We start from the raw sequence: 21,141 nt of genomic DNA, 5'->3' as shown, positions 1-21,141 counted from the left end.
TTTCCCCCAAAAAAGAAGCCCTGTACCTGTTAGTAATCCCTCTCTGTGCTTCTCTCTCTCACTCTCCAGCACCTGGCAGTCACATCTACTTTCTACCTGTAGATTGCCGATTCTGGCCACTTATAAATGGAATCGTACAGTTTGTGGCCTTTAGTGACTGGCCTAATGCTTTCAGATTTTATCCATGTTGTAACATGCTTCATTTCTTTTTATTGCCAAGTAATATTCCATTGTTTGGAAATATCACATTTGTTCATCCATTAGTTAATGGACATTTGGGTTTCCACTTTTGCACACATTTTTCTGTGCATGTATGTTTTCAGTTTTCTAGGGTACATACCTAGGAGTGAAATGGTTCATTTGGAAACTCTGTTTAACATTTTGAGTGACTGCCAAACTGTTTTCCAAAGTGGCTGTCCCTTTTTACAATTCCACCAACAATGTATGGGTGTTCTGATTTCTCCATATCCTCACCAGTACTTGTTATTGTCTTTTTTTTTTTTTTTGCGGTACACGGGCCTCTCACTGTTGTGGCCTCTCCCGTTGCGGAGCACAGGCTCCAGACGTGCAGGCTCAGCGGCCAAGGCTCACGGGCCCAGCGGGTCCGCGGCATGTGGGATCCTCCCGGTCCGGGGCACGAACCCGTGTCCCCTGCATCAGCAGGCGGACTCCCAACCACTGCGCCACCAGGGAAGCTGTATTGTCTCTTTGATTCGAGCTATCCTAGTGGGTATGAAGAGGTTTTGTGGTTTTGATTTGCATTTCCCTAATGAATAAAGATGTTGAGTATCTTTTTATATGCTAATTAGTCATTTGTATATCTTCTTTGGAGAACTATCTGTTCAAATCTTTTGCCCTTTCTGGAGCCCCTTATTAGATACGTGATTTGCAAATATTTTCGCACATTCTGTAGGTTGCCTTTAACTTCCTTAGTGGTGTCTTTTGAAGCACAAAATTTTTTAATTTTGATAAAATTCATTTGATCTATTTTTTCTTTTGTTGTTTGGGCTTTTGGTGATGTACCTAAGAAGGCTACAACTTCATGACTTTGCCTAATCCAAAGTCATGAAGATTTACACTTACGTTTTCTTTTAACAGCTTTTTGATTTGGCTCTTTTAGTTCTCTGATACATTTTGAGTTAATTTTTATATATGATGTGAAGTAGGAGTCTAATTTCATTCTTTTTCATGTGGATATCCATTTGACCCAACACCTTTTGTTAAGACTGTTCTTTCCCCATTAATTTTGACATCCTTGTTGAAAGTCAGTTGATTATAAATGTGAGGGTTTATTTCTGTACTCTCCATTCTATTCTTTTAATCTATATGTCTATCCTTAGGCCAGTCTCACAATATCTCGACTACTGTAGTTTTGTAGTAAGTTTTAAAGTCAAGAAGTGAGTCCTCTTTGTTTTATTCAAGATTGTGTTGGTTCTTCTGGGTCCCTTGCATTTCCACATAAATTTTAAGATCAGTTTATCAATTTCTGCAAAAAATGCAACTGGGATTTTGAGAGGGATTGCTTTAAATATTTAGATCAATTTGGGGAATATTGCCATCTTAATATTAAGTCTTCCAATCCAGGAACATGGGATGTGTTTCCATTTACTTAGGTTGTTTTTATTTTAGTTTTTTACTTTTTTAATATTTATTTATTTTTGGCCACATTGCACAACATGTGGGATCTTAGTTCCCCGACCAGGGATTGAACCCATGCGTCTTGCAGTGGAAGTTCGGAGTCTTAACCACTGGACTGCCAGGGAAGTCCCTGTTTAGGTTGTTTTTAATTTCTTTCAACCATGCTTTGATGCTTTGTAGTTTTCAATGTGCAAGTCTTGCCCTTTTGTTAAATTTATTCCTAATGTTTTATTCTTTTTGATGTTATTATAAATGGAATTTTCTTAATTTCATTTTTGAATTGTTCATTGCTAGTGTATGGAAATACAGTTATTTCTGTATATTGATCTTGTGTCCTGCAGTCTTGCTGAACTCATTTATTAGTTCTTCTTTTTTTTTTTTGGCCGGCTTGTGGGATTTTAGTTCCCTGACCAGGGATTGAACCTGGGCCCTCAGCAGTGAGAACACAGAGCCCTAACCACTGGACTGCCAGGGAATTCCCCATTTATTAGTTCTAACAGCTTTTGTTTTGTTTTGGTTTGGGTTTTTTTGGTGGATTCCTTAGAATTTTCCACATACAAGATCATGTCATATGCAAACAAGAGTTTTATTTCTTTTCCAACCTGGATGCCTTTTTTGTTTCTTTTTCTTGCCTAATTGTCCTATCTAGACCCTCCAGTACAATGTCAAATAGAAATGGTGAGAGTGGACATCCTTGCCTTCTTCCCACTCTTAAAGGGGTTTGACTTAATTTTAAAGTTAATTATTTACACTTGTATGTCCAGATATTTATTCACTAGGACAATGAAATGTCTGTAATTTTGTGAAAGATTTATCAAAAGAAATGAAATAAGAGAAGGAATTAAACTTTGCAAATGTCTGAGAAATTGTATCACTTTCAAAATGATACGGGGGAATGTGAAGTGATTGCTCAATGGGTACAGGGTCTCCTTTAGGGGTGATAAAAATGTTTTGGAATTAGCTAGAGGTGATGGCTACACAACACTGTGAATGTAGTAAAATCCAGTGAATTGTACATTTTCTTGCTTATTTTTTTTTTCTGCACCGTGCTGCTTGCGGGATCTTAGCTCCCCAACCAGGGATTGATCCCAGGCCCTCAGCAGCGAGAGCATGGAGTCCTAACCACTGGACCGCCAGGGAAGTCCCAAATTGTACATTTCAAAATGGTTAATTTTGTGTTATGTGAATTTCATCTCAATTTTAAAAGGTGGTATAATTTTCTTAGAAGATAAATTTATAGATTTTCTAATGAAAGGAAAGTTATTAAAATCTGCTTCATTCACTGGTCATTATTTTGGTATCTATTTCCTGGGCATTCTTTCTACTAAACTATTAAACTAGATTTTTATCTGTTATGGGAAATTGAATGTTACCTTTAAGGAATATATCCTGTTCTATCTCCATGAAAAACTGATGAGTCTGCAAATAGTAATATAGTCTCCTAACTCATGTAATCTAAAGAGAATTCGATGGGTTAAAATTTTAACCAAGTTTTGCCTCTTTTCCTTTTCAGAAGAATACAACTCTGAAACACCTAAGAATGACTGGAAACAAGATTGAAAATAAGGGTGGAATGTTTTTTGCTGCAATGCTACAAATTAATTCATCCTTAGAGAAATTAGATCTGGGTGACTGTGATCTGGTGAGTAAAATTGGGTATGAGATAGTCACTCAGATATTGGATCATTCTCCCTGGAAACTAGCATAGAGAAGTGTCAGAGACCAGCTAAATGACAGTCTTATGAATGATTAAGCTTGTCTCTAAGGTCTAATATCAGAGAAAATATTTTTTTAAATAAGAATCAGATTATAATAATATTATGGAAGAATATCCAGTGTAATAAAAATCTTCCTAAACTTCCATCTGTTACCCTTCTTAACTTGTATGGGATTTTCTAAAGAAGATGATTATGTTCCTTTTAATTAAACAAATACTACTTCATTTGTATAATATAAATTTTTTACTTATGGAAACATTTTGCAGTGAGTAGTTATGTTATAGCATAAAACCTAAGATGATGCTAAGAGCTGCTCTGAGCCTTCATCTGGACTGATAATGAGAAGTTTGTCTGTTTTGCACGTCTTCAAATTCCAGGCTTCATTTTCTCAAACATGCCTTCAAACCTTCAGGCCTACTGTTAGGAACCTATTTTTAATAGGTTAATGCAAAATTACTGGGACAGGAAAACAGTAAGGTGGGCCAAGGAGGCTCTTTGGGGTAATAGGCTCTAAAGCTTAAGAAGTGGGTAGATGCAGCCAGTATGGTCTTGGGAAAGCATTAATCCAATACACAGTTGACTCTTGATAACACGGGTTGAACTGCTGGGGTCCAGTTATATGCAGATTTTTTTCAATAGTAAATACTACAGTTGCTACAGGATTCAAGGTTGTTTGAATCCATGGCTACCAAGGTACACAGTTGATCCTTGACCCTTTAAGGGTCAACTGTGTATTGTCTACACATACCAGTCACAATTCTAGATTCTAAGGATACAGGAGTGCATCAGATATGATCTCTGCCCTTATAAAGGTTATATTTTAGTTAGGAAAACATCAGTAAATTAGAGAAAAGTGCTACAAAGTTGGCGAAGTACTCTGATAATGGGCAGAAGGTAATATGCATGATAGGATGGTTCCCTGAAGACCTGAGGAGGTCATACTTAGGAGTCGTGAAGGATGAGAAAGAGCTCCCTTGAAGAGGGTCCATGGCAGAACATTCCAGGCAGGGGGTCCAGAACCCACAGACTCTAGGTTAGTGCTTCCCCAAGTGTGGTATGGGTAGCATACTGACTGACATAATTTGAGGTAATTTTAATACATATTTATTTTTACAAATGCTTTCTATTTATTTCAAGGGATTGTGGCTTTCCATTTATGGTAGTGAAACAGTTTTAAAATAAATATAAGTGAAAAGTGAGTTGATTTAATGGAAAAGTATTAGGTAAAGAGTAAAACTGATACTCAGATATGGCAAAAATCATGAGGGGAGTACATGAATGATGAAATACTGAGTCTGAGAACTAAAAAGCCAGAGTAGCTACACAAAGGGAGTTAAATGCAAATTATGGAAAGGCTTTAAGTTGAGGGGTGACATGATATGATTGGTGCTTGTAAAAGATCACTCTTGTCTCTCTGTGGGGAATTAGAGGGTGGTGAGAGGAAGCCCAGTGACCACTTAGGCAGTTTCTGCAGTAATTCAGGTGGGTGATGAGGACTGGCGTTGGGGTGGTAGCTACAGAGATGGACTAATTTGAAACATCTTTTGGAGGCAGAATCTGTAAGACTTGCTGATCAACTGATAGGAGAGTAAGAGGACTGACTGGTGAAGTGGAAGAAAGCCCAGGTTTTCTGGCATAACAACTAGATGTGTGTGCATCACAGAGATGGCGGAGGACTAGGCCCTTCCAATAAGGTAGAGCGAGGCCTGTGGCAGCAGTGAAAAATGTGATTAGTAACCCTTTCCTGCCACAAACACACACCTAAAGTACTAGTATGAATGTAAAAGAAAGCTTGCATTAAGGATATACACTATAAGTAGTATAGAGCCCTAGCTGGGATCCACTTGTATGTCTGTATTTCTGTGCATCATATAGAACCTTGAGGGGTTAGGAGCAAACCTAGAGGTAAACACCGGAGGAAATGGATACTGAAACCTTAAGAAACTCCCCATGTATGTTACAGATTTCAGGGCAGAGAGAAAATAACACAGTAACAATTCATTTCTGAATTTGATCAACCTACAATTGAAGGATCAGGAAATTACTTAAACTTTTTAAAAACACGATTTTGATTTGTCAGAATCCAGATTAGTGATCTTGAAATATTAGGGGTTAATTTATATACTTTGTCAGTTTCCTTAATGAATTTACCTGTTTTTAGGGAATGCAGAGTGTGATAGCATTCGCTACAGTCCTAACTCAAAACCAAACAATTAAGGGATTAAACCTAAACCGACCTGTACTTTATGGTGAACAGGTATGTATTCAAAGTGAGCAGTTAATAAGGCTACATGTGAATAAAATGAAGGTACTACTTACTGAAGGTTATGTCAAGATTCATGAATGCATTGTATTTTTAGAACCGTAAAGTACTGTTTACAAAGAAAAACTTGAAAATTTTAAAATCTTGGTAAAAGTTTTATAAATATGGTTTTAGATGTTGCTTATTTAAACAGAAAACATGTCTATTTTTCTTATAAACTCATTCTCAGTGAGTAAACCTGTGAGGGGCAGAGGGCTTAAAATGAAAGCATAAATGATGAAAGTTTTAAAGGCTGGAGGATTATAAGAGCCCAGTGTGAACTGTTTTGTGATTTGTTTGTTCTTGTTACACTGATGTGATGAACCATTACATTTGAAATCCTGAGCTATAATGGCAAATTGCATATGAATAGCAGTCTGGGAGGTCTGGACTTGGTGCTTCAGGTAAGCTGCAGGCTAGAGACAGAAAGACGGTAAAAACATGGTTCCAACTCTCAAGGCTTCTCCTTGCCCCTTAACACTCTTAGGTGGCTCTCCTCTCTTATCAGCAAAATGCTAGGGAATAAGAACTCGTTTTACTATTGGTCTAAACAAAAACAGAATATCTACTAAAAGAAAAAGTTCAAGGACTTTGGTCTTTAAATCAGCTACTTCACTGTTCCCCATTAGTATGAGTAACTGAGAATTAACCATATTTTTAAAATATTTTTCATATTTGTAAGTATATTTTGCATTCGTTGTCTACATAGATCTCTCCCTTTGAATTATCTCTGTACTTTCCTGTACAAAAAATTTTGGAATTTTACATCATGTTAATTGCTTCATGTTTACAAATTTAATCTCAAAAAGACAACCAGAATCCTCAAATAGAAGAACCTACTTTAAAGACCAGCAAAATACCTGGCTCAAAGTAAGCATTCAGTAAATTGCTTCATTTCTCATTCTTCACTCAGTAAATATTTGAATGCAACCCTAAACAAGAAACAATGCTGGTGCCAGGGATAATCTCAAAGCACATAGCCCTCATTTTCAAAGAGCTTTTTTTCAGTCCACATGGAGGGAGATCCACAAGTCTGGAGAGTGATATGCTCAGGGTGCCTTGGGAGCAGGAGAAAAGACATAGAAATCAATGCAGGGGGATGAGAGGTGGCAGGGAAGCTTCTCAGATTGAGGACATGTTAAGAGATATGAAGGCTGAGTCAAACTTTCCCGGATTAAAGCCCTGAGGAAGTATGTTAAACTATATGAAATTATATTAGAAGCACAATCCCTCTTTTAAATGTTGAGCAGTGTCATTACTCCTAAATCCATCTGAGAATAGTTATTGAAAGCCCAGGGCCCACGCCCCCACCCCCCCACCCCACCACTAGAGAAAGCCCGTGCGCAGCAACAAAGACCCAACACAGCCCGAAATAAATTATTAAATAAAAATTTAAAAAGCCCAGGGCTCTTTCTCAGGCCCTAGACCTTGCTCTTAGCCTGGTGCTTCTGGGCAGTCAGATAAACTAGCCTGCTTTCTATTCCTCTCCAAGGCAACCACCATCTTCTATCCCTGACAGTACTATTCTCTTAAATGGTTGTGGAGTAGAATCCTCTTGTGCTTCCTCATACCTGCTGTTCCCAAATACAAGCCAGCAAACCTATTTCATTTAAGGATTTTACTGTTCATTATCCGGGGAGCTTAGAAAAATGCTGATGCTAGGTGCCACCCTAGGCCAAACTAAGCCACAAACTGAGTGGAGCTAAAAAAAAACACCAAAAAACAAAGCCCTTTACTATTTGTGATACTAGTTCCCTTTCTTAATAAGGATGGTCCCTCTTTCAATTTCTTGACCTAAAAATGCAGTCGAGACATACATCATATCTGTATTGAGTATATCCTCTGCTCCAGCACTATGCAGAGCAATACTGGACCTCGTAAGTGGTCAGTTTTCATTTAAGATTTCAGACTACAGCTTCCCTCTGCATATGTATTTTCAGTGTCAAAGCAATAACTTAAATCAGATACCGTATTATAGAATATTGAACAATAATAAATGCTTTGTGGTTTTCTATAGAACACCAATTTTGTGCCAGGTACTTCTGTTAATTTACTTCTGTGAGGGAAGTAAAATTTTACCTATTTTATATAGAAAAGGGAACTGGGACTCAGCTAGATGAAATAATTAGCCCAAAGTGATAAAGTTAGTACAAGGTAAAGCTAGCATTTGGACAGTTTTATTTTAAAGCTCATATACAATCTGCTATTGCTATATGATTTTATTTAACTTTTATTTTTTCTCAAAGTACTTTTAGATAATTCGAGCATATATGGCTATCCATGATCAGCATTTCCAGTGACTATAAAACTTATAAAAACAGCAATAATGCATCAGGACTTCTTATCATAAAATACTTTGGCCCATTCATTTTAAGACATGCTCTGATTCTGTTAAAAATTTGAAGTGCTTGGTGTTCAGATTCTCACTGAGGTTATATACCTTTTGCCTGGAAGCAGCAGAGGAAGGGAAGAAGGAAGGAAGGGAGGGAGGGAGGGAGGGAGTCTAAAAACTACAAAGAGTGGAGATCAAGAGCAAAGTTTAGAAACATCTGTAAGGGGCAAGAACACCTTGTCTTGAGAGGACAGCAGTAAAGGAGCTTTCATGCTCAATTTTTTTTTTTTTTTTTTGGCCACACCGTGCAGCTTGTGGGATCTCAGTTCCCTGACCAGGGATTGAACCTGAGTTCCAGCAGTGAAAGCTCCAAGTCCTAACCACTGGACCACCAGGGAATTCCCTCATGCTCAATCATGGGACCAATTATTTTGATTTATTTTTCCTGCTGAGATGATTGTTGCTTTTTTAGTAATGATTTTTTTTAACCAGCATCTCTTAAATCACTTAGTCACTGCACTTTACTAGTGCCTGCTGCCTGTTTCTAAGACAGTAAAGATATTTGTGGCAAAATGATTTTTTTAAAAAGCCATGCCAAACAAATTGCAAATCGTAGACTAATAATAGTCTTAACTGATAAAATCTTTTTAAAAAGCTAATTTAAATAACTTTGCATGTTTGGAATAAACATGTACTGCTTCAAAATTATATTCTAGAAAAAAGACTATCTATTTTTAGGAAGAGTCCACAGTTCATCTAGGCCACATGTTGAAAGAAAATCAGTGCCTTGTTGAACTACACCTGTGTAAGCATGACATAAAAAACTGTGGTATGAAACAGTTATGTGATGCACTGTATCTGAACAGAAGCCTGCGCTACCTTGATGTAAGCTGGTAAGTGATAACATATATTAATTCAGGAGTTAAATCATGGGAATAATCTCTGTAAATATTCACTGTAGATAAGATTCTTTGTTAGACACTAATTCCAGAAATTAGAAAATGCAGCCATTGTTGTCAACTTTTTATCTTGAGCCTTAGTATTTATTCGGCTTATACCGATATAATAACTTGAGAGCAATTTAAATATGTAAACCAGAATAGAAGCAACATTTTATGGCAACTTTTTATTAACTTTTTGGAAATTGAGTGATTAAAATAAATCTTAACTAAAATAGAAAGTACTTATTACTATATAAGTTTTCAAGCATGCTATCTCTATGAATAAAAGAATACTTCATATTTCCAAATATAACTATGTATTTTTCCTTTCCCAGCAATAAAATAACTCAGGATGGAATGGTGTGTTTGGCCGATGTACTGAAAAAGAATACTACCCTGGAAGTAATAGATCTTTCTTTTAACAGAATAGAAAATGCAGGAGCAAACTATCTCAGTGACACTCTTGCTTCACACAACAGGACTCTTAAAGCGTTAGTATGGTTTTATACTTAACCAAAATAACAAAGAAAACCTTAAATTTTTTAGAATATTAACCTTAAACCTCTTACCTCTTAAGATTCATGGTGAAATATGAAAACTCAGTTTCTAAATTGACATATTAAGTTACAGGAAACATTTCAATTTCTTCTATTTTTCAAAAGTAATCTTAAAAATTAGATTGATTCTAGTTATGACTGCTTAAAATTAATGAGAAAACTCTTATTTTATCCTGAATTCTAACAGAAAAATTATAATCATTCAATATGATCAAGACTCTAAAATAAGAATGAATCAAAGAAAATATTACTTGGATGACTTTATCTTGAAAAATATATCTGTAATCCACCCCAAACCTTTACTGAATAATAAATAGAAAACAATAGGCTGTTTATTTCCAAAATGTAGGTAGCTCTACTTAGGTACATGAAGTATCCAATTAGAAAACTAAGTTTCTTGGATTTTAGGAATTATTAGGTCAATATTTTGATTATACATTAAATGTACTTAATGCTATGACTTAACACAAAAAAATGTGTGTAATAAATGCTGTTGCTAGCTTACGCATTCTCTTTGTGGAACTGTTGGTTTCCAGGGTTATTACTTTTTGGTTTTCCAAAGGTTGTCAGTGGTAAGCAACAACATAAAGGGAGACGGACTTGTTGCACTTTCACAATCAATGAAAACAAATCCCACACTCTCTAATATCTACCTGTGGGGAAACAAATTTGATGAAGCTACATGTGTGGTAAGTTTTTTTCTTCACTGAGGCTTTTTCTGGGGTTTTCCCTATAACGTCAGATGTTATATACAGATGCCTTAGACGTGATTACAAAGTATAATGAGACACTGCAGTTTTGATAAATTTTAATGTTAAGTCCTAAAAATTAGCTATTGGAAAGTTTTGTGGTTGAAATAGGAGAAGATATCAAATACTACATATTAGTATAAAGGTCACTGAATTACACAGTCCCAATTTCTCCAAAGTTTTTTTAAATCACAATTGTTGATTTATTTTAAATTTGCTGTAGCACAATCTCCAATCTGCTACCCAATAATTAAACCAAGACACAGAATTTAGAGAGATATAGTAAAAGCTGTCAAAATATTTGGTGTGTTGCTTATGTAAATACAGAGAACCCTTGATACTGCTTTCAACACACACAAAAAGCATAGTAACAAATAGTTTTCATTTGGAAAGAAGAGAAAGAAAAACAAGATGTTAGGGGACTTCCCTGGTGGCACAGTGGTTAAGGGTCCACCTGCCACTGCAGAGGACATGGGTTCAAGCCCTGGTCTGGGAAGATCCCACATGTCGCGGAGTAGCTAAGCCCGTGTGCCACAGATACTGAGCCCGTGCGCTCTAGAGCCGGTGAGCCACAACTACTGAGCCCACGCGCAGCAACAAAGACCCAAGACAGCCAAAAAAATATATATATATATGTTCGAATTCTCAAAAATTGCCAAAAGACTAACCAGAATTCTATCACTAAAAAGGCTAATAAAATGTACACTATTAAAAAAAAAAATCCTTGGGCTTCCCTGGTGGCACAGTGGTTGAGAGTCCACCTGCCAATGCAGGGGACACGGGTTCGTGCCCCGGTCCGGGAAGACCCCACAGGCCGCGGAGCAGCTGGGCCCGTGAGCCATGGCCACTGAGCCTGTGCATCCAGAGCCTGTGCTCTGCAACGGGAGAGGCCACAACAGTGAGAGGCCTGTGTACTGCAAAAAAAAAAAGAAAAAAAAAAAACCCTTGATTTCAGAAAAACATCATATCCACATTCTATACACTAGAGGCTGAGCTGAGTTGGAACTACTAATGACAAGCTACAGCAGAAAGCAACTAGACTTTTGAATCTTTTACTGTCTAATTTCTGCCTTTCTCTATAATCGCAACCTTACTGACAAACTAGTTTAACATGTTTGTATGACACTTTTATGTAGATATCAATGATCCATAAGAGATATACAAAGAAAATTCTACAATGAAGAAATAATTAGTGGCCAGCCAGGCCAGCATCTCATACTATGGTTATGGTCTCTAGTCTAAGCCTAAATCTATAGATTATCTTCAGAGGGTCCATGAATTCCATACAGTTGTATGCCAAAATCTGTGATTGTTTATTTTGCTGAAAAATGGATCCCTGGCTGTCATCGGATCTTCAAGGGCATATACAACAGCCCTCCATCCTTATTTATGAGTCAGTCACCTTAGGACTTGAAAATTTTGACCATGAGACCTCTGGTCCACAAAATTGGTAATACATAGAATTGTTATCTCGGGGAGTCATGAAACAACAAAACATGCCTAATAACGTTAAAATGTAGAAATAAGTTTTGCAAGATTGTAATTACATTGTGTGGAATTAATAAAAACTACAATGCCTGGAAAATAAAATTCAGCAGTGTTATACAGAATATTTTAAACTATAAATTATCACATTTAATTTGAATGTTGATATTTGTTTAAGCACTGTAAAATGAATAAACTGTTTTCTTAATGATACAGTTTTTCTTAAAAATCCTAGGCATATTCAGATTTAATTCACATGGGCCGTCTAAAATCAGACAATACAGATGTGGAGCCATATGTGGTGGATGGACACGTGTACCTTGCAGAAGTCTCCAATGGCCTTAAAAGGCATTATTACTGGACACCAGGTTATGGAGAAGCTTGCAGCCTATCATCTAATGCAGGTCTTACTCTTGTACCAGTAGGTCAATATCTATGAAAAACAAGCTTTAATTTTCATATATTTGTCTTATTACTCTTCACGGAGATTACATTTTATTGTCTATTAAATTTTCTTTCATAAATTAGAACAATGAAAAGAGATACTAAACTGTGAGTAACTGTCCATTGTGAAAAACTGAGTAGTGTAATTTTTTCAAAGAAATTTAGCAAAAGAGGGACTAAAATTTGAACACCTGGAGAAGGAAATCAAGGAACTAATTTCTTTTTATAAAGAAAATATACCCAAAGAGTAAAGTAGCATACAAGGAAAGGTCATCATAGGTATCCTAACTGAAAGTTGTCATGAAGTGGTAAAAAGGTTTCAGGTGGCAGATTCCAGGGACTGTCAAGGGGTTTAGAGGTTGAAAAAGTATTTTAGGTATTTTACAAATGGGTATTGATACAATTTCACAAATACAGGCAAATATATATATACATATACAAATACATATAAATGTATACTTTCCAAACAAGTCAGTGCTGCCAGTGAACTTTTAAAAAAGATAATTCTCTCTTTTGGAGGATGCCAATAACATTTTCATGATTTGATGGCAAACAATTACTGTTGTCTGTGGTCAATCCTGTTTTCAAATTAAAATTTCTATGAAGAGGCAACAGACACCACGATCCTTTGATTACACACCCATGTTCACAAATTAATTCATACATACCACTTAACTGTTTAATCTGAATGATTTATTACTGCTAAAGCTGGCAAAGTGTGAGAAAAAAAATTTTATGTGAACAATTTAAAGAGGTTACTTGAAGTTCTGCAGTCTAAATGGAAAAACCATCTGTCTCTAAATGTTGAGAGGAATAAAGGTGATAGCTTTACAGTTGTCAAAGTATTGGCCTTCACTTAAAGTACTGGGAATTCCTCAAATCACAGCTGTATTTATTCAAAAAATTTAACATTACAGAAAACCCCCACATCTGTCATTGTCCATTCCTTTAATAGATTAAAGAATTAAATATGCCCTACTCACTACTTAATGATTCTTAAAGTTTAACAGGTTTTTCCTTATATTCAGCACCTCATACCACACTTCCATACTCCCTGGGGAAACTGGGGTGGTGGTGATGAGGGGGTGGCACAGATGGTGGTGGTGGTTATGAAATGGGAAGAACATCTGAATAAATTATATGAACCATGATTTGCACTTAATGTTCTAGAGCTACTGAGCCAGAAAAGACCTAAATGCCTTACCAAATCCATTCTCATGCTTTCAGAGAGATGAATCTTATTTTACTCTTAGTTATTAGCTTTTATCAAACTTTAGTTTCCAGTGTTCTCTACATGTTTCAGATCTTTCTTTCCACTTTAAGATCTCTCCTCTGCAGATATAAAGACTAGCTGTTTTTTACCAAGTTCTTTTACATTATTACATGCTGAATATAGCTAGAAATAATTGACTGTATCTAAAAAAAAGTTGTGTGTCCGAGGAAAGTCATGTCTATAGTGTTAAAAATGCAATAGGAAATTTAAAAAAATTTTGTCTTTTGATCAAATTTGAAAAACTGCAGAATTCAATGAGTGCAAGAAAACCATGGTGTAGGAAAAAATACAAACATTTCTAACAACTGTCATTACATTTGGAAAACATTAAGCTGGTGAGGAAATGCTACTCCTAGCAATTAGATAGCCAATACACTCAGACTTGAGAAACACTATGACAGACTTCTGTCACAGACACTTGAACATCTGTCCAAAGAGTAAAGACAGTTTAAACTGAAGATACTAAATCAGCATTTTTTAAAGTATGGAGCATCAGAATCACCTGGGGCAAATGTTAAAAATACAGATTCTTAGAATGAGAGCTACTGAATCAATTTCTGAGGACAGTCTGGGGAATCCGCAGTTTTACAATCCAGGTCATCTTTAATCTCACTGAAGTTTGAAAACCAATGCTCTGGTTTTCTCATTCTTCAAATTAGTTTCTTTAGTATATACTTCTTTTAAATGGAAGTATCTAAGTGAATAGCGAGATGAATTATCACAAAGCTAACCCATCTGTGTTAACCAGGACCCAGATAAAGATAGTAAATGCCATAAGCTTCCCCAGAACCACCTCCAACTATCTTCCAATAGACAACCACTATCATGATGTCTAACATCACAGAGTAGTTTTGCATGTTTTGGAATTTTATATAAATGGAATCATACAGTATAGATACGCTTTGTGTCAGACTTCTTTTGTACATTATATTAGTGCAAGTCATTCATGTTGTTTAAAGTAGCAGTGTCTATTCAGCTTTCATTGTTTTGAAGTATTCCATAATATGCTGGGTAGTAGAGGAGTCCACAGGATTCTGGAAGAGATACTCCCAGGCTAGGACACAGCCATATCAAAGTAAACCTTCCTAATGCAGTTTGCTTTCCCAAGCTACTCTCTGTTCCTCTGTGCTACAGAGGGGACCGAAAAGTTCCTCTATTCTCCCAAGGGGAGACTGACAAGGTAGCTGAGTGGGAAGCAAATAGGTAAATGGGAAGTAGGCTTATCTGGAGCCTGCAGTGGAGTGGCATGTGCTAAACCTGCAACCTGACTTACACGGGACCGCTTGAGACATTTTTGCAGAAGTCTCAGAGCTCTCTTCTCCACATCCAAGAGAACTAAGGTGAAGCCAGGTCAGCCAAGAATTACTGGGCTCTGACCAGGCTAAGGAAAACCTGATGACATATTTTACAAGCTGTTGCCTATTGCATGAGAGGCCAGCAGGATGCTCAGAGAATAGAGTGAAGACAGTGTCTTCCCTGATGCCATTTTGTCATGCAAGCCTCCTCTCCTCCCCATATATGTGGACATCATTTTAGAGAGAAGACAAAGGGTAGAAATAAGACAGCAATTTTCAAAATGTTTAAGCACTACCTTAAGATATAAATTCTAGCTGCTTTGTATCAGATTAGGTTTTAAAGTGCCTAGGACTAAAAGTTAATTTTTTTCTAGACTTCCCACTGGGTGCAAGAGTTCTGTAGGAAAATTCACCTTCTTCTGCACATCTGAATTGTAACGAGCAAATCTGCAATCATATACATGTTATACATTTCCTTCCATTTTCCTCTTAGCAATCATCCTTTAAGATCCAGCTCAAATTACAGTGTTACAGACTCTAGTATGCTCATCATTTAACAAAGTTTCAAGTTTGAAGCAAAAAAGCAAGAAATAAAGTGGTTTATACCTTTTAGATATTTGATAAAATGATCTTGTTTGCTGTACACACTCTTGCTTTTCAAACTAAATGGTAGTATTCATTATGTCTTATCTACTACTCAAACCATATCAACCTGGGTTCTACTCCCACTATTATTACTGCAGCTGCCTTTCTCAGGGGATCATCATGCTCCAATTACCCAACCCAATTACTCAACCCAATGTTGTCTTTGATTTGCATCCTATCTAATTTCTCTGTACCACGTGATCAGTACAAAGCCACTTTTGTCTTCGTGAAACTTGCATCACCCTGGTTTTCTTCCTATTATCACTTTCCATCTCCTTTTCTGTCTTTTGCTCATTCTTAAAATGCATTTCCCCCAAGATTTTGTCCTCATCTTTTGTTCTTCTGTACTATCTCCCAGGGTTGCCTAAATCATTTCTATCACAATAACTATTAGCCTTATGCTGCAAGATCTGTTTCTCTAGCTTTAACCTCTGCTGGGTTTCAGTCCCCATTTCCAACTACTGCTAGACATTTTCACATAGGTATCTCACCACTGATCAAATTCAGCACATACAAAATAAAGTCTTCTCTTCCATAAACCTCCCCCTTTTCTTGCCTAGCAGTTAATGGCACCTCCATATACTCAATCGCTGAGGATCAGAACTTAGGATTCTAAGTTGAAACTGCCTAACTACATGCAACAGAAACTGACTCAAGCCTGCTTAAGAAAAGGGGGATTTAGGGAATTTGCGGGTTCAGTCCCTGGCTGGGGAAGTAAGATGCTGCAGGCCGCGCGGCACGGCAAAAAAAAAAAAGAGAGAGAGAAAAAAAAAAGGAAAGGGGGCTTTACTGTAAGAATTTAATAGGCAAAAATCACTGGCATCCAGAACAAGGAAATGAAGCATAGCTGTGTGACCTCAAGAAAGGTCTGCAAAGCCCGAAACCAAGCCACTTCTCTCACAGGGCCTCAGTCGCTTGGTTCTGCAAACCTACTTCATCCCCTTGCTTCGCTCTACAGGTCAGCTTTCTCTGCTTCTTCACTATTTCTTTTAGACTTTGGCTTGCTTCAGTGACTCTGGACCAGATCTAAATGATCTTTTCCATGTACACCAATACCTAGGAAGTCTCTGAATTTCATAGCTCAAATTCTTAAGAAAGTCGCTCCGTTTGGCCTAAGAATTGTTTCTCCCTGGTAAGCTGTTCGTCAGCTGTGGTCACAAGTATAGAATCATATGTTACAAGTGTGGCTGTCTAATCCCTGCCCTTCAGCAGTCAACTGTAGTTGAGTGTGTGAGATCCTGGATTATAAACATGGCTATCTAATCCCACTCTTTCAGCACAGGCTAAAGGTAGAGGACTATTTCAAGGTGGTATAGATAGTGCTAGATGTGTCTTTGATTCCTATCTCTGCCACCACCTTTCAGACTTTCTCTCCATTCTCCCTACCTCAGTCAGCTGTGTACAAATTCCTCCCATTAGCCATCTCCTCTTGTTTGCCTATCCAGGGGAGTAACAGCCCTTTCTCTGTCCACTCAACTTCCATTGACTGCTCAGCATTTCCTTTCTTTCCTTCCTCCACTATAACACTTGGCATTCAGGCTTGTCTTTCCCACTAGACTGTAAACTTAAAAGAGGAGATCATTTTATTCATCTTTACAGCTGTATGTATTCTGATTTCAATAATTTTCCAGCATTTGAAATAATGGCCAGATATTTTAATCCAAATATCTGATTCACATCCATGGTGTTTATTTCAGTATATTCTTGAAATTAAATACCCTATTTCTGAATGATTACTGTGTTTACATGATAATTATCTAAATTCCTTAAGCAAATACACCAAATCTCTGTTCAGTGAAGGGGGGGGCAGGGGTTGTAGAGGACAGGCGAGTAGACCATATCACTGTCTCAAGAAATGCTCCAATAACTAAATATCGGTATTGTTCATACATAATGAGTAAAAATGTAGAATTTACAGAAATTGCATTAAAGTACAATTTCTTTTTATTTGGTGGTATTTCTAGCCAAGTTCTAAAGACTCAAAATCTCTGAGTAAAAAGTGAAAAGTTATATCAAGAGCTTCATTTATCAAGAGCCCACAGAGAGACTTCCCTGGCAGTGCAGTGGTTAGGACTCTGCACTTTCACTGCCGAGGGCCCGGGTTCAATCCCTGGTCGGGGAACTAAGATCCCTGCAAGCCGCGTGGTGCGGCCAAAAGAAAAAAAAATAGAGCCTACATATCACATATCAAGAGCCCAAAGGAAGAACACCAAGAAATGTTTAGGATAATAGTTCTCAGTGTTTGGTATGCATTAAGATTACCTATGGAGCTTTTCAGCATGTTCTGGAGATCGTCTGATTCAGAGAGCCTAAGGTGGGGTGGGGCTTGGACACCACTATTTTTAAGCTATGTTTCTGATATGCATCAAATGTCAGTTACTGTTCTAGGATATTTAAAAAAATGAGTACATGTAGATTGTCTTTATATAAGCACATTTCAACTACTCTCATTTGTACAATTGCTGTAGAAATGAAACATACAGAAAAGTGACACACTATTGTTGCAAGAGAAATGACAGAACCTTTTCTTTTGGAAAAAATAAAACAATTTTCTAAAATCTGTCTATCAAAATCATTCTATGAAATTAAACATAAAACAAATACCAGCAAAAAATCATTTATATATAATCTATGGTTTTTTAAAAAGCCTAAAACCTAACGATACAGAAAGAATAATCTAATACAAATACAAAACAAAATTAACTTAGAAAATAATTTCTCAATAAGATGTTCAGCATCCTAAAAAGACTTTCAAAAAACTTAGTAATACTTACATAATTAAGAATAGAACTTTCCCAAAACACTGCATTGTAGTAAATATATTTAAAGATGAACTTAACTGATAATTGTGAGTGTTACAATGATAGCAGATACAACTAAAATACATGCATGTTATGATAAAGAATAATACAGCATTATGAGAAGAATGACAAGACAAAGATACTCAGTCTTCAAGCTTTCTTTACATGTCATTCTGGAAGAGTGTCAAGCCATGTCAATTTAAAATAAAATTATTTTAGCTAAGAAGCAGATAATGTGATGAAGAGAATAGATCAACTTCAGTCACTCCAATAATCCTAAATATAATAAATTTAAAGACTAATTTATGTAAAGGCAAATGCTAATTATCATCATGTTAGAGGAAATTTGGTAACTACTACCCTTACAGAATTATGACATCACTACAGCAGCTTTTAAAAAGAAATTTTGTTCATTAGATGCTTGGATTAATGAAGATGTGAATTAAATATAGCCTCTCCATTTCAGCAGACTTCTTAAAAAGGCTGAGTCTTAATTTTCTTTAATTTCTTCACATTCCAATAAATTCCTATTGAATTTAAGCCAGAATAGATTAGTTGAACATTTTTATAACTTTATAAATTGTATTTAAACCCAGTATATTAAATTAATACATATGCATAATTAGATTTCTTAGATAAATTAAATACTAAGTTTGATGTCTGTTATACAAAGGCAGTATTTCAAACTCTATTTAATTAAGTCAATCCCACTGGTGGCAATTTATTGTAAAAATGCTGCATGTGCTGTAAAATGGTGATGATCTCTACAGTTTAGAAGAATTTAGTTTTACTAAGTCTTCTACTTGGTTCCTATGACAAGGAACCCCAGAGAAAATACAACTAAAGAAATCAATACCAATAGAAAATACATTAATTTTGTTACAGGTATAGTTTAAAAGCAGAAAACAAATGATGCACGGCAGAAGTAAGAAATAATGTCACCATGGTGTTTGATCAGCAGTATAGGAACTGACTTTGAGGAACTGATAATTTACTGTCCAAAGATTAGGCAGTGAAATAAATCAATATGTGGGAAAAATGGGAGGGGGAAGAGTGGTAGTAAATATCAGAATAAATCTGAATTTTCTAAGTTCATTAGGAAGGAAAAGGACTACTGTGAAACTACGACCACCATGAACTGTTGTGGTTTAATCTATAAAAATGTAAAACTCGAAACTTACAGAAAACTCAAGTATAAAATGTTTAATAAACTGGCTTTCTGATAACTCAAATGTTCACTTATAACTGAAGTTAATTTCTTAACTATTTATGAATATAATTACAAATTCAGAAAACAAGTGTTTTATACTATGCATTAAGTTTCTATTTAGAAAATTCTTTTTAGGATTTTATATTTTAAAAAGTGCATAAGAATATGAGAGGCTTATCAAAAATTATCAAAACTCAGTATATTTTCCTCATCTCCAGTAATCTAGAAACCTTAAAACAATCTGCATCAAATCTGAAGCTGTCTTTAATAAGATAAAAACACCAAATATCTATTTAAAATTCACTTTGAAAATGTAGTCTCAGATAATTCAAATCAAAAGTACTGACCATTGGTTTTATCCAGAATACTGAGTTCTAAATGAACAAAATTTATACATAGTTTTCTAGTTTTTAAGAGAAGCACTTTTTGTTTCATTAGAAAAGTTACCTCCAATGGACTATATTAATAGAGAAATAGCACAATTCTTACTCAGTACCTAAATTTTCTTAGGCAGAGATACGAATTTTTTTTCCCCATAGTTTATGTACTGGTCTGTGGCGCTTAGTAACAGCACCACTCTTGGGCTGATACTATTATGGATTTTGTTTAAATTTTGAGGGGAAGAAAATAAACACATCCCACAGGTCATTAAGTGAATCATAAACTGATAGATTCCACTTGAGTAAATGAAAGGCAATTCTAAAATGAAAATAAATATGGAATTAAGGCAGCTCTAAAAGATAGTAAAACTTATCCACCCCAAATAGTGCTACTGTAGTATAATTCATTCCTTTAAAAGCTGTGTGTATAATGTAGACATAAAAGCCAAATATCAAAATAAGCATTGCACAGTTATGATGCAGCATCAGGTGCTTTTACTTCAGTGAATGAAAAATAATGGCCACAACTCAAATGAAGGGTTAATTTAATATGAATATATGCACCTTACCAGAGATGTTTATGTTTACTACCAGAGACGATTTAGCAATTCCATATTCCTCACAAAGTCAGTATAATTGTTGTAAAAAAATCAATTGTGGTTCTGAATACCCGTTCACAGTTGACCTCAACAATGTATCTGATGTAGGAGACTGATTATCTGTAACAGGCAGAAGCATGTGGTGGTCCTCAGTCCCAAGTGCAAGAGTTAGTGGTAAAGTCATATCAGAAGGCTTCACATCCAAAGTTTCTGATAAAGGACTTTTTTGTATGGAATCTTGTTCACTCAAGGGATGATCCTCTATACTGGAATCTAGAATTTTATCTGTACCTGAAATGGAAGATAAAAAAATTCACCATCTTTAAAAACAAAACAAAAACCATGAGGAAGACTCAATCTATTTACCACCCCCAGAACTTGCATTTCAGCCCCACACCTTTAGTCACACTGTTTCCTTTTTGCTGATTTGCCCTTAGCATTATCTATACAAATCCATTATGGGGCCTCAAGATTAGGTTTAAGCACCATTATAAAAATGGACTTAACTGTGCTAGACCAGGGTAAGCTGTTTCCTATCTACTTTATCACTCATTTGTCAGTTTTTCATATACCACCTTGTGACATCTGTCTATCTCACTGGTATGTAACATTCTACTTAGGTGTGCCTTGAATGCTCAACAGACTATAAATTCCTTCAAAGTAAATGTCTAATTATACTTCTCTAATTCCTTCAAAGTACCTTATAGTGCTACACACATAGTAAGTACCCAGTTTATTCAGTGAATGTATTAATGAATAGTTCATATTATTC

The 21,141-nt window shown here is 36.0% G+C and overlaps 2 protein-coding genes across 10 annotated transcripts in view; one reads left to right on the top strand and one right to left on the bottom strand.

The window, feature by feature from the left end:
- LRRC34 (leucine rich repeat containing 34) overlaps positions 1-12,299 on the top strand; it is a 19,769-nt gene extending 7,470 nt beyond the window's left edge. For 2 of the 3 annotated variants that reach the window (XM_033429563.2, XM_049709793.1), the window contains 6 exons: positions 3,152-3,280; positions 5,518-5,613; positions 8,729-8,883; positions 9,267-9,422; positions 10,051-10,177; positions 11,958-12,299. In XM_033429563.2, coding sequence (XP_033285454.2) covers positions 3,152-3,280; positions 5,518-5,613; positions 8,729-8,883; positions 9,267-9,422; positions 10,051-10,177; positions 11,958-12,161 — 867 coding nt within the window. In that variant the 3' untranslated portion in view covers positions 12,162-12,299. The remainder of the gene's footprint in view (positions 1-3,151; positions 3,281-5,517; positions 5,614-8,728; positions 8,884-9,266; positions 9,423-10,050; positions 10,178-11,957) is intronic. The other variant, XM_049709794.1, reaches the window with a different exon arrangement.
- The window catches only part of MYNN (myoneurin), a 24,749-nt gene continuing 13,889 nt past the window's right edge, over positions 10,282-21,141 (bottom strand). For 6 of the 7 annotated variants that reach the window (XM_033429561.2, XM_033429562.2, XM_033429559.2 and 3 more), the window contains one exon: positions 10,282-20,660. In XM_033429561.2, coding sequence (XP_033285452.1) covers positions 20,398-20,660 — 263 coding nt within the window. In that variant the 3' untranslated portion in view covers positions 10,282-20,397. The remainder of the gene's footprint in view (positions 20,661-21,141) is intronic. The other variant, XR_004483643.2, reaches the window with a different exon arrangement.

The sequence above is a fragment of the Orcinus orca genome, chromosome 5 (assembly GCF_937001465.1).
Source record: "Orcinus orca chromosome 5, mOrcOrc1.1, whole genome shotgun sequence".
In the NCBI taxonomy this organism is placed as follows: domain Eukaryota; kingdom Metazoa; phylum Chordata; class Mammalia; order Artiodactyla; family Delphinidae; genus Orcinus; species Orcinus orca.
This window is presented reverse-complemented; position numbering and strand designations above follow the sequence as displayed.